The sequence below is a fragment of the Moschus berezovskii genome, chromosome 16 (genome assembly GCF_049115385.1).
Source record: "Moschus berezovskii isolate FMDL1 chromosome 16, NW_MosBer_1.0, whole genome shotgun sequence".
Taxonomy (NCBI): Eukaryota; Metazoa; Chordata; class Mammalia; order Artiodactyla; family Moschidae; genus Moschus; species Moschus berezovskii.
Genome location: NC_142475.1, coordinates 5,623,536 through 5,636,282, shown reverse-complemented (window position 1 = coordinate 5,636,282; position 12,747 = coordinate 5,623,536). Strand labels below are relative to the sequence as shown.

At 41.6% G+C, this 12,747-nt stretch overlaps 1 protein-coding gene across 1 annotated transcript in view; it reads left to right on the top strand.

Moving 5' to 3' along the window:
* SLC7A13 (solute carrier family 7 member 13) overlaps positions 1-12,747 on the top strand; it is a 116,862-nt gene continuing 104,115 nt past the window's right edge. The window contains 1 exon segment of the mRNA XM_088844645.1: positions 1-184. Coding sequence (XP_088700771.1) covers positions 1-184 — 184 coding nt within the window.

Genomic DNA, 12,747 nt, shown 5'->3' with positions numbered 1-12,747 from the left:
ATGATTGCAGCAGACACGGAGAGAGACAGGCGAATCATAGAATGGCGTGGAAACAGAGAGACTTCAGAGGAAGACGCAGTAATCGGAGGCCATGAAGTAGGAGTCAAAAAGTTAGATGAAAGTGGCTGTGAAAGAAAAGTTTCTACCTTCCAGAAGGAACGAAACAGCCACTGGAGGAGCCAAGGTAAGCTTAGCCATGAGTATGGAAGACAGCTGGAGTGAAGAGCTGCAGGTACTTGGGGCTGAGCGGTCGTAGATGAACAGGACCCCGTCTCATTACTGCAGTTGCAGAGACGTCGAGCACCTGTGCGTCCCGAGTGGCATTCCAGTTTCTCAGAAAAACCTGACCGTGGGGCTATTGACAGACTGTCTTTGCATATGTCCCCTTGTGTCAACAGATGTTACCGACATGTGGCTTTTTGCTATCTGAAAAAAACGCAACCAATGCATTTCTTTTCTTCAAATATTGCAAGATTCAACTTTCCAGATTTGTATGTTTGTTTTGGTTTTGCGTTGTTTGTTTTAGTATGCATCCCAAATGTTTGCCTATACTTTTTCATGTATTTGTGGGTATGCATGTCTATACTGGTACATGCACAGTTTGTAGGTTAAATTTTTTTTCTGTTACATTCTTTCTCTGTTGGATGCTCTGTATTACCTGTCTTATCAGTTTTACTTCGCTGGATTTGACACAATTACTTTCAGTTTACCATTGCTGTTTTTACATAGCTTTCTTTTACGCTTATATATGAGGAGTGCACCAGAGACGGAGAATATGTATATCTTTAAAAAAATCTGTAGATTTGTGAAACTTTGCCAAATTTCAAATAAAACTTCAGGACTTTTAAACGCTACAGTATATTTCTTGGAGAACTCTACTTTCTGAAGTATCCAGAATTCATTATGTGGAAATGTTCAACCGTTTCTCTTGAATGGGTTTTTAAAGTTTAGTGTCATGGTAGGTTCAGGAATCCAGGTGTCCATCAATTAGTTGTGTTAATGACCCCACCTAATGGCCTCTGTAAATCCATTGTGTTTGTCCTATAACTTACACGTTTCCTCCCACTTTGACTCTAGACTTGGGCATGTGACTTGCTTTGGGCAATAGGATGTTAGCCTCCCTGATGCAAGCAGAGACTTGGAAAGCACAAATGCTCTTTTATTTCCCTCTTGCATGATCGGGCCTGTTCACCATTCCCCTCGGCCATGCTTTGCAAACATGCCTAGGCTAGTCTGCAGGAAGGACGTGAGCGACGTGTGGAAGAGAGCCAGGTAGTTCAGACCTCCCAGCTCGGGCCATCCTAGACCAGCCAGCTACCAGCTGGACCCCTTATCTGCAAGGAAATCCACCTGAGATCAGAAGAACCGCCCAGCTAAACTCATTCAAAACCGTCAACTTGTAGTGAACAAAATAAATGCTTGTTACTTTAAGGCCCTAAATTTGGGGTGGTTTATTATGAAGCACAGTTGTGGCAATGGATAACACAGAGATACCCAAATAGCAATTAATCAATGAGGGGAACTTCCTGTGTATTTGAGGTGTCAAATCAGAGATAATATTCACAGATGGTAGATACTTTCATATGTTCATATCTCTTTTTGTTTTCTTCTGTCTCTAAGAAAGCTCATTTACTATCCCAGGAAGAGTTCCGGTACCAGAGAATGTTTCCCTCTAGCACGTGAGTAGCATTTTAGACCCTAGGCTTGTCTGACTTAGGCCGTCTTTTAGTATTTGAAGTGTTAAGAAGGTGTGGGCTTTATGTGTTCAGGATGGTGGACATAATGCCCTTCTCTGGCTCAGATTCTCATGTGGACCTAAGGTGTGGGTGAGAAGAAAGAGAGCGTAACCAGGTTTGTGAATGCTTTCAGTTGTGACCTTTCCTGACGTCTCATTGACTGTCTTGATTCAGTTCAGCTCAGTCGCTCATGGGGTCTTTGTGACCCCCTGAACTGCAGTATGCCTCCCTGTCCATCACCAACTCCCGGAGTCCACCCAAACCCATGTCCATTGAGTCAGTGATGCCATCCAACCATCTCATCCCCTGTCGTCCCCTTCTCCTCCTTCTGCCCTCAGTCTTTCCCAGCATCAGGGTCTTTTCAAATGAGTCAGTTCTTCACATCAGGTGGCCAAAGGATTGGAGTTTCAGCTTCAACATCAGTCCTACCAATGAACACCCAGGACTGATCTCCTTTAGGATGGACTGGTTGGATCTCCTTGCAGTCCGAGGGACTCTATATTGATAGATGTTTTTTAAAGATATTTGGAAATACAGGCTGTCACATGAAGTCTTCACTCTTACATTAGGCAGATGTAGGTTTCTAAATAGAAAACACAGAGGTTTCAGTTCAAGTTAACAAACGTTTGTTGATCACCTGTTTTATGGTAGTAGGCATTAAGGATACAAAATCAAGGGCTTCCCCAGTGGCTCAACGGTAAAGAATCTGCCTGCCAATGCAGGAGATATGGTTTAATACCCGGTCCAGGGCACTCCCACATGCTGCAGAGCCGCTAAGCCCTTGCGCCACAACTATTGAGCCTGTGCTCTAGAGCCCGGAAATCGCAACTACTGAGCCCACAGGCAGCAACTACTGAAGCTCACACACCCTAGAGCCCCGCTCTGCAACAAGAGGAGCCACTGCAATGAGACACCCACGCGCTGCAACTAGAGAAAAGCCTCTGCAGCAACGAAGACCCGGCACAGCCCCAAATAGAAATAAATTATTAAAAAAAAAGAATGCAGAGTCAGTGTAAATTAGCCTCTGTCCTAGAGGAACTTAAGAGTTCGGAAAAGAGAAAGACACATAAATCACCATTTCAGTATGACAAACACAGTGATGGGGTGTTCATACACAGCATGTGATCGTCTAAGCAGTGTCAAATGTTGAATGCGGAGCTGTGTTGAGAAACGTAAACGGTGAGTGGATTTAGACAAGTAAAAGATGAGCCTTGGTGGAAATGAGTTCCAGCAAGGTACAAGGGTATGAGGGCTTCCCAGGGGGTGCTGGAGGTAAAGAACCCGCCTCCCACTGCAAGAGACTCAAGAGATCGGGTTAGATCCTTGGGTCGAGAAGATCCCCTGGAGGAGGGCATGGCAACCCACTCCAGTATTCTTGCCTGGAGAATCCCATGGACACAGGAGCCTGGCGGGCTATAGTCCATAGGGTCTCAAAGAGTCGGACACGACTGAAGTGACTGAGCACGCACGCATGCACAAGGGTATGAATGATGACCTGGAGTGTGCAACAGCGTGGATTATATTGGAAGCCACAGAACATCATGTGGGACCAAGAGCTCTACTTGCCAAAGTATAATTAAAGACCTGTTAGGTATTTGCTTATGTTGTCAATTGTGCAGCCATTTTTAGTTATAAGACTTAGGAAAATAATCTTTGAGCCGTTCAGTACCTTCAGGTTTTCTTTAAATGCCATGTGGACAGAAACCAAGTTTATCTTATTCTCTCCTGCATCTCAGCACCCAGCACGGGGTCCAGCTCTTTGTATGAATTCAGTAATATATGTTGAGTGTTTACTGACCTTGGGTTGGTAAAGAATTTCTAGACACAGAGTATTTCAGGAAGGAATAAATTTGCTAAGAACAAAGAACAGAGATAATGTGGACACGGAGAGCACAGTGGACTGACACCTCCTGACAGACCAGGGAGAGGTGATGCATTTCATGGGTTAGTAGCCAATTTTTATAGCCTCAAGATAAAGAGAATTCCTGCTGGAAGGGTGGGATTAGGAGATTGGTTAGGGTGGGTATTTTTACCCACCCTCGTATGGGATGAGAGAGCTGGCAAGTTTAGATCAGGGAGACGCATGGTGATGATTGCTATGGGGCTCAGTCCTGAAGACAACCTTGGTGCAGGGCCCTGAATCTGTGGCCTTGGTACAAGGCTTCGCACCTGTGACCTTGGTATGGAACTCCATATTGAGCAAATCACCGAATTCTCAAATGTGTCAGCCCCTGCCAAATTACAACAGAAAGTTATCTTTAAATTATTCTTTAGAAACGTTATTTATTCATAAAGACTTATTTGCTTGAATAATTTATTTTGTTCAAGTATCTTCAATAAAGACAGCTTAATCTTCAGTTGTATCGTTCCCGCTACGTTTGTTCTCTCAGTTTTAGAGCTGTAACTTACATACACAGAGCACTGTATCCGATTAAGGTGTGCGACCTAGTCCCTATTTTTGGATTTTTAAATATGTGCAACTCTTGCTGTTGTTTTCAGCCCATATATCCATTTATCTTTTTAGTTAGCATATTCTTATGGAATACTTCGTTCTATGCCAGTGTTGTGATACACACTAGGAGCAGAGTAGTATTAGTTCAGACCTGCTCTGGGCCCCAGTGGAGCATATAGTCCAGAGAGGTAAACAGGCCAATATTGAACAGAGAATTTACAAGCACAGTGAGTAACAGCTTCTTTAAGTCTCTATTCAATATAGATTATTACATGATGATTATTCAACGTATTAAATTTATCAGGCTTTTACTTTGTGTCCTCTGCTTTCTGTTTTATTATGCTGCTGCTGCTGCTAAATTGCTTCAGTCGTGTCCGACTCTGTGTGACCCCATAGACGGCAGCCGACCAGGCTCCCCCGTCCCTGGGATTCTCTAGGCAAGAACACTGGAGTGGGTTGCCATTTCCTTCTCCAACGTGTGAAAGTGAAAAGTGAAAGTGAAGTCGCTCAGTCGTGTCTGACTCTGCGCGACCCCATTGACGGACGGCAGCTGACCAGGCTCCGCCATCCCTGGGATTCTCCAGGCAAGAACAAGGGACTTAGCACATGGAAAACACACTGCAAACATTACTTGATTGAACGAAAGAATAAATGAATATTTCCTCATAGAATTTGTGTTTTATCATTAAATTATTACTTTAATACTCTTGCTTGAAAGCATATGAACTCTTTGTGGGGAAATGTACATAATTTTCTGTTATAATACATCCGCTAATTGAATGAACTCTTCATGGGAATGGTACAGGTAATTTGTACTGTCTAAAGTTGGTTTATACTCTTCAGCATTCCATTAGAGCCCTGCTCAATAGTCTATTGACTTTGTTTCTGTGTAAAATGAGGTTACTGCCCAAATCTGTTTGGTTATCTGGTTTTATATCAACAAATATTTATTAGAAGTTCTTGTAAGCTCTCTTTCATTTAGGCCGCCAACATGCCATCCAGACTAAGGAAGACCTGGAAACTTAGGGGCCAGGTGAGCCATGGTCACAGCTGCATTGGTTTTTTTTTTTTTTAAAGAAGTTCTTGTAAGTTATGTGGCAGATGAGAGGAATCCACAGAATAGGTTCCCTTATAGAAACTTCAATCCAGAACAAAAAGACAATAGCACATGAGAATTTACAAACAATTCAGCTGAGAAAACATACGCCTTTTATATCTTTTGGACAAAGTTTTGTCCTAGGTAATGTCAGGGAAAAAAAGAGACGACTAAGAAGTATGCCATGCCTTCAATTTGCTTGTAATTTAACTGAGGCAATACGACAAATATACTTAACATGAAAATAAAACCAAACAGTAAGTGATATGTTCTGGTGCTGAAGACCATGCAAGTCTTAAGACTTCAATGGATGGAAATCTCTTAAAGGATTGACACGTTTTCTCTTTCGACCAAACATTAGAACAGTTTCTCCAAAGTACAACAAGACAATCCCACAGTAGTAATAGTAGTGAATTTGGAAGAAAATATTAAAACTTCCACTTATTTAGAAATGGTTTCAAAAAAGAAACTAGTCCTTCAGTTCAGTTCAGTCACTCAGTCATGTCCGACTCTCCGCGACCCCATGAATCACAGCACACCAGGCCTCCCTGTCCATCACCAACTCCCGGAGTTCACTCAAACTCATGTCCACAGAGTCGGTGATGCCATCCAGCCATCTCATTCTCGGTCGTCCCCTTCTCCTCCCGCCCCCAATCTTTCCTAGCATCAGAGTTTTTTCCAGTGAGTCAACTCGTCACATGAGGTGGCCAAAGTATTGGAGTTTCAGCTTTAGCATCAGTCCTTCCAATGAACACCCAGAATTGATCTCCTTTAGAACGGACTGGTTGGATCTCCTTGCAGTACAAGGGACTCTCAAGAGTCTTCTCCAACACCACAGTTCAAAAGCATCAATTCTTCGGCGATCAGCTTCCTTCACAGTCCAACTCTCACATCCATACATGACCACGGGAAAAACCATAGCCTTGACTAGACGGACCTTGGTTGGCAAAGTAATGTCTCTGCTTTTTAATATACTATCAAGTTTGCTCATAACTTTCCTTCCAAGGAGTAAGCATCTTTTAATTTCATGGCTGCAATCAACATCTGCAGTGATTTTGGAGCCCCAAAAAAATAAAGTCTGACACTGTTTCCACTGTTTTTCCATCTATTTCCCATGAAGTGATGGGACCAGATGCCATGATCTTTGTTTTCTGAATGTTGAGCTTCAAGCCAACCTTTTCACTCTCCTCTTTCACTTTCATCAAGAGGCTTTTGAGTTCCTCTTCACTTTCTGCCATAAGGGTAGTGTCATCTGCATATCTGAGGTTATTGATATTTCTCCCAGCAATCTTGATTCCAGCTTGTGCTTCTTCCAGCCCAGCGTTCCTCATGATGTTCTCTGCATATAAGTTAAATAAGCAAGGTGACAATATACAGCCTTGACGTACTCCTTTTCCTATTTGGAACAAGTCTGTTGTTCCATGTACAGTTCTGACTGCTGCTTCCTGACCTGCATACAGGTTTCTCAAGAGGCAGGTCAGGTGGTCTGGGATTCCCATCTCTTTCAGAATGTTCCACAGTTTATTGTGATCCACACAGTCAAAGGCTTTGGCATAGTCAATGAAGCAGAAATAGATGTTTTTCTGGAACTCTCTTGCTTTCTCCATGATCCAGCGGATGTTGGCAATTTGATCTCTGGTGCCTCTGCCCTTTCTAAAACCTGCTTGAACACCTGGGAGTTCACAGTTCACATATTGCTGAAGCCTGGCTTGGAGAATTTTGAGCATGACTTTACTAGCGTGTGAGATGAGTGCAATTGTGCAGTAGTTTGAGCATTCTTTGGCATTCCCTCTCTTTGGGGTTGGAATGAAGACTGACCTTTTCCAGTCCTGACTAACATTTAATAAAAAGGATTGACAATGGACTATCAGTGGGTAGCCCATGGATGTATGGTATTAGTATTTGACATGGCATCACATGGAAATGAAAGTGGAAATTACATCCCCCAGAACAAAGGGAAGCTCCTTCCAATCCTTCACTGTGAGGCATTGCAAGTTATGGGAGATGCCTTAAGTTTTAGCTAAACTAACTTTCATGAAATGGACAAGTCGCTTAAAAAAGTCCCACAAAGTGAGAGCAAATAAAATTTAAAATGCAAACACAATTGGACACAAAAGAAATTTTTTAGTGTGACACTGCTCTTTGTAAATAAGCTTTTTCTGCAAATTGTTAAACAAGATCTAATCAGATCTAACAAAAAGCCACCTCCCCCCAGAATCAAAGTTATGATGAAACCATTTAAAATGTGTATTTTCTGGTATTCTTGTTAATGAAGATCCTTATCTGCATGTATTGTGCCTTGAGATGTGTTCATAATTAACACAGCATTAAAACAAAATTACTTTGGCCACCTCATGCGACGAGTTGACTCACTGGAAAAGAGTCTGATGCTAGGAGGGATTGGGGGTAGGAGGAGACGGGGACGGCAGAGAATGAGATGGCTGGATGGCATCACCGACTCTGTGGACATGAGTTTGAATGAACTCCGGGAGTTGGTGATGGACAGGGAGGCCTGGCGTGCTGTGGTTCAAGGGGTCGCAAAGAGTCGGACATGACTAAGCGACTGAACTGAACTAAACTGAAAACAAAATAAGGACAATCTTTTACAAGTTTTTCAGAAATTTTCAAAGTCAAGACTTACTCAATCTGGCATTTAATGAAATTTCACTGGCCTTAATGACAAATGTTCAAAAATTTCCTTGCTAATAATAGACCCCTTGGAAAACTGTTTTCCTTCCACATAAGACTGAAATAATAAGTCACAAACGAATATGTAGTCCTTTGGCAGCAGTGTTAGAAGATACACAGAAAGTTTTCTAAAGACTTTGAGAAACAGATACTAGAACAAATTATGCAACATTAGAATTTAGGCAGTGTTAGAACTGAGTGGATCTATCAGCATTTCTACCATGTCTCAAAATATACTTGCTAGATTGCGTTTCAAAAAGAAAACTCACGATTGATCATAATTTTGTCCCTCTAAAAGAAGAGTATAATGAAGATAATTCTCAGCAGTAAGAGAATCCTTGTTGATTTTTTTTAAATTGCTTTATGGGAAGTATACTGCTTTGATGGAATTAAAAAATTGTGACCGTTTTCATACGTGAGATCTTAACTGCATCATTGATTAGCCAGGTTTTTCATCAGTGACTCTGAAGTCAGGAGTGCATCAACAATGATGTTTCTAATTTCACAAGAACACAACTTCAAAATGACATCAAATATTTATATGACTTTGTAATAAGATAGGGAATAACAATGTTAATATTTGCTGCCAGAGAATTTCACTGATTATTTCACTGCAAAGTACTTAAGGAGTTGCTGGATTTAAAGACAAATTAAGCATTTCATTTACAAAAAAGTAAGTGCTGAAAACGTGTTGACCTTTTCACTGATGACAAAAGGCTGTCTGCACAGTGCAGTTATCCTTTACATGTCAGCAAAATAAGGGCGCATTTGTACAGTGAATGAGAAAATAAACAATTTTGGGGGAAATTTTGTGTTATGGAAACTATTTGAAAACAGATGTTTGGAAATATTTATATTAATGTGTGGTATTATAGCTGAAAGTGATACAGGTGTGCCGTCTGTAAAATTGCTCACTTATAACTTTTCAAATAGAATTTCCCACAGTATCATCTTCTAAATGAAAAAAATTTGAATCCTTTCGGTTAGCCTTTTTTTTTTTTAAACCCAATACCTATGGGCTTCCTTCATAGCTCAGTTGGTAAAGAATCTGCCTGCAATGCAGGAGACCTGGGTTCGATTCCTAGGTCGGGAAGATCCCCTGCAGAAGGAACTTGCAACCCACTCCAGTATTCTTGCCTAGAGAATCCCCATGGATAGAGGACACTGGCAGGCTACAGTCCATGGGATCACAAGAGTCGGACATGACTTAGTGACTAAACCACCACCACCTACATCAAGCTGACATCAAGATGAACTGAACTGCCTATCTGAAGTTCAAAACTTTGACATAATTGGTGTCCAGGAGTGAACGTGAATTTCATGTTTTAAAACTAAGGATAATGATATATACTTAATCTATTTGTGTCAACATATTTTTAAAGTATCTTTTTCATCTGTGATAGCTTTTAATATTAAGCAATGATTCAGTTGAACTTAGAACCCAAGCCATCAAAATATTATATCACTAAATATTATACCAAGATTGAAAAAAAGATGATTTCACTAACCAAGAGCAAAATACTCTGTATTATTAATAAACAATAAAATACCACATTGGTTTTAAAATATTGATTTCATTGCTATCTAAACTTTCCTTTCAATTATTTTTTTTGCTTATGATTATGAGTGTACATGCACAAAATATCAGTACAATAATACATGTAGGCAATTTATTTTAAAATGTGTATAAATTTATATGCAGATTTGTTCTCCCTTATTTGGTAGAGGTATGGGTTCAAATATTTTCTACTAATCAAGATATGTGATCAAAAAAGTTTATAAGTCATTGACTTGGTAAAAGGGACAGAGGCAGCTTTCTTGAGACAGTTAATCTGATAAAGTCACATGATATATTTGGGAAGGAAAAAAGGAAACAATATAAAAAATTTAGCATTATTAAAACAGAAAAACATGGGGCATAATAATATCTTTACAGTAATAACATCTATTCACTTAAGTTCAGCGCATTTGTTTATACCTGTTATGCTCTGCTTGGCCCTGGCAGTGAAAAGATGAATGGTACGGTCTCCTGTCCAGAGCAGCCCACTATCTAACAGAGACGTAGGACATGTGTGACCATATGATGTGGTGGAATCACGTGAATAGAAAATTTCTACAACAGAGTGTAAGCAGGGCACAAGATGGGCTTCTGTGAATACAAGACGGTATCTAGTGATGTCTGAGAGCATAGGGCTCCTGGAGGACGTGGAAACTCAACTAAGCTTTCTTGAGACCATAGCAGAGAAAATACGATAGATTAAAAAAAAGGAATTTGAAGAGCTTACAGAGTATTCATTATAATTTCATTTCTTTAATGATGCGGAAAAATCTGTAAGAATTGCTGAAGACTTCTGTCTTCATAAACATTTAAAAAGTTTTGATTACTGAAGGTATTCAGTTCAGTTCAGTCACTCAATCGTGTCTGACTCTTTGCGACCCCATGAACCTCAGCACGCCAGGCCTCCCTGTTCATCACCAACTCCCGGAGTCCACCCAAACCCATGTCCATTGAGTTGGTGATACCATCCAACCATCTCACCCTCTGTCGTCCCCTTCTCCTCCTGCTTTCAATCTTTCTCAGAATCAGGGTCTTTTCAAATGAGTCAGTTCTTCACATCAGGTGGCCAAAGTATTGGAATTTCAGCTTCAACATCAGTCCTTCCAATGAACACCCAGGACTGATCTCCTTTAGGATGGACTGGTTGGATCTCCTTGCAGTCCAAGGGACTCTCAAGAGTCTTCTCCAACAGCACAGTTCAAAAGCATCAATTCTTGAGCGCTCAGCTTTCTTCACAGTCCAACTCTCACATCCACACATGACTCCTGGAAAAGCGTCAGTTGTCTAGAAGTTTCCTCAGACTGCACTCGTGCCACAGGAATAACACACTTTCTTTCACTCTCTCTCAGTCAGTCGCCTTTCTTGGGCACCAGCTCTGCATCAGACACTGGGGTGGAGGCCAGGAACATAAGTCAAAATAAGCCCAATAAGACACGATTTCAGCCCTGGAAGCACTGGAAAGTCTCATTTCAGACAGTGTCGTAAAGCAGCACATGGAAGCTGGTGTGAGAACTGCCACAGTGAAGGGCAAAACCTGTTCATGTTGCAGTGCTGATCAAAGAAGAGACGATCTTTGATCTGAAAGAGACAAGTGGACCGCACAGGAAAAAGATGACCAGCAGGGATGGCTAATCGAGGTCTCAAAGAATGAATAAGACTTTGCCAAGGAGATGGTGGAAGGAAAGGCATTCTAGGGAGACGAACAGCATATGCAAGTGCGAGGAAGCCTGCCTCCACTTTCTAGCGCCTTCTACACTATGTTATTCACAGTCTTACTCACCATTACCTCACCAGTTTTTGTTTAGCTAGACAAATTCTATTAGATGACAGTTTACAAGGTCTCTATCTTTGGCATGTCTACAATCTGGTTTGCTCTCGGAAAGGGCACAAATTTAGTGCTACATTCTACACCAACACTGGACAATTCAAGCATTCATATCAGTTGGAAGCACCAGATTCTTCATGGGTGTTGGCCAAAAAGGTGTGGCCTCATTGGTAGTTTTGGGTGGTGACTGGGTTTTATAGCTTCGCTGGACCTGTCTGCTAATCATTGCCTCCCTCACCCAGCCCTCCATCTAAGGAAATCTTCCCCCTGGTCACACCCATGGCTATCATGCTTCTAGCACAGAATCTTCCGGGTCCTCAACCCCAAAGGGCTTAGCATAGCTGACTAGACAGATAGCCCAGATTAAAGCAACCTAAAGCTTAGTAGGGCCAATAAGATTCTCTTTCTGAGCGTCTGCTGTTAAGATGCTATACTTTGACCACTTGGTGGTAAAGGGTACTGAATAAGATATCTAAACTCTGGGCCTGCTGGTTGGCAGAGAAAAACTCTCCCCATCAGGACCAAAAATGTCAACAATCTAAGAAGTATACCTCAGGTAGAGGAAGCCAGGTAGCAGTAATTCCTACCCAAGACTTATTAGACAGGGGATCAGGTTGCTATATGCAAAGAGTTTGAGGTGCCTTAAAATAGCTCTGTAGATTCTGCTTACAAAGTCATTCACCTAATGAGCTAAGGAAGATTTTCCGATGGGCCGGCTGAGTAGGGTGTTTATTTGAAGACTATGTGGGAGTCTCCATAATCCAACTGCAGGTAGTACCACTGTGCCTCCTACACGCTGAACAGTTTCAGACAAGCTCCTTTCCTTTCTTTTCTTCTTCAGCCAGCACCGCGTCTCTCCCTGCGTCTCTCCATCTTTGCCTCCATTTCGTTCTCCTGAAGGCAGTCAGGCTTTCTCATGCGGCTCTTAGTTCCTCTTCCTGAGGAACTTCAGTTTAACGTGAGCCTTTTGTCCTGCTCTGGAGTCATTTGGGCACAGATTTGATATTACAGTTCCAGTAAATGCTACTGCTTACAAAGTCAAGCTCTCCTGTTACTTACTTTGAATTCTTGTGCCCAGGGATATACAAGCAGTTGACATTTTTGGTACTGATGGGGAGAGTTATTCTCTGCCAACTAGCAGTCTTAGACATTGGATACCTCATTCAGGACCCTTTACTACTAAGTGTTCAGATCGGAACATCTTAATCTCAGTTGGCAAAATATTCTAGATAGTATAGATTTAAAAGACATCGGTGGGGCATTTGTAAGTACAAGCCAGTTGGCAAAAGTCCTGACATTGGCACAGGGAAAGCAAAGACCAGATCCTGCCAGGATGTCATCATTGTGGGGCATGTCAGCAGCATGTTCCATCCAAGTTACAACTGGAGTTAA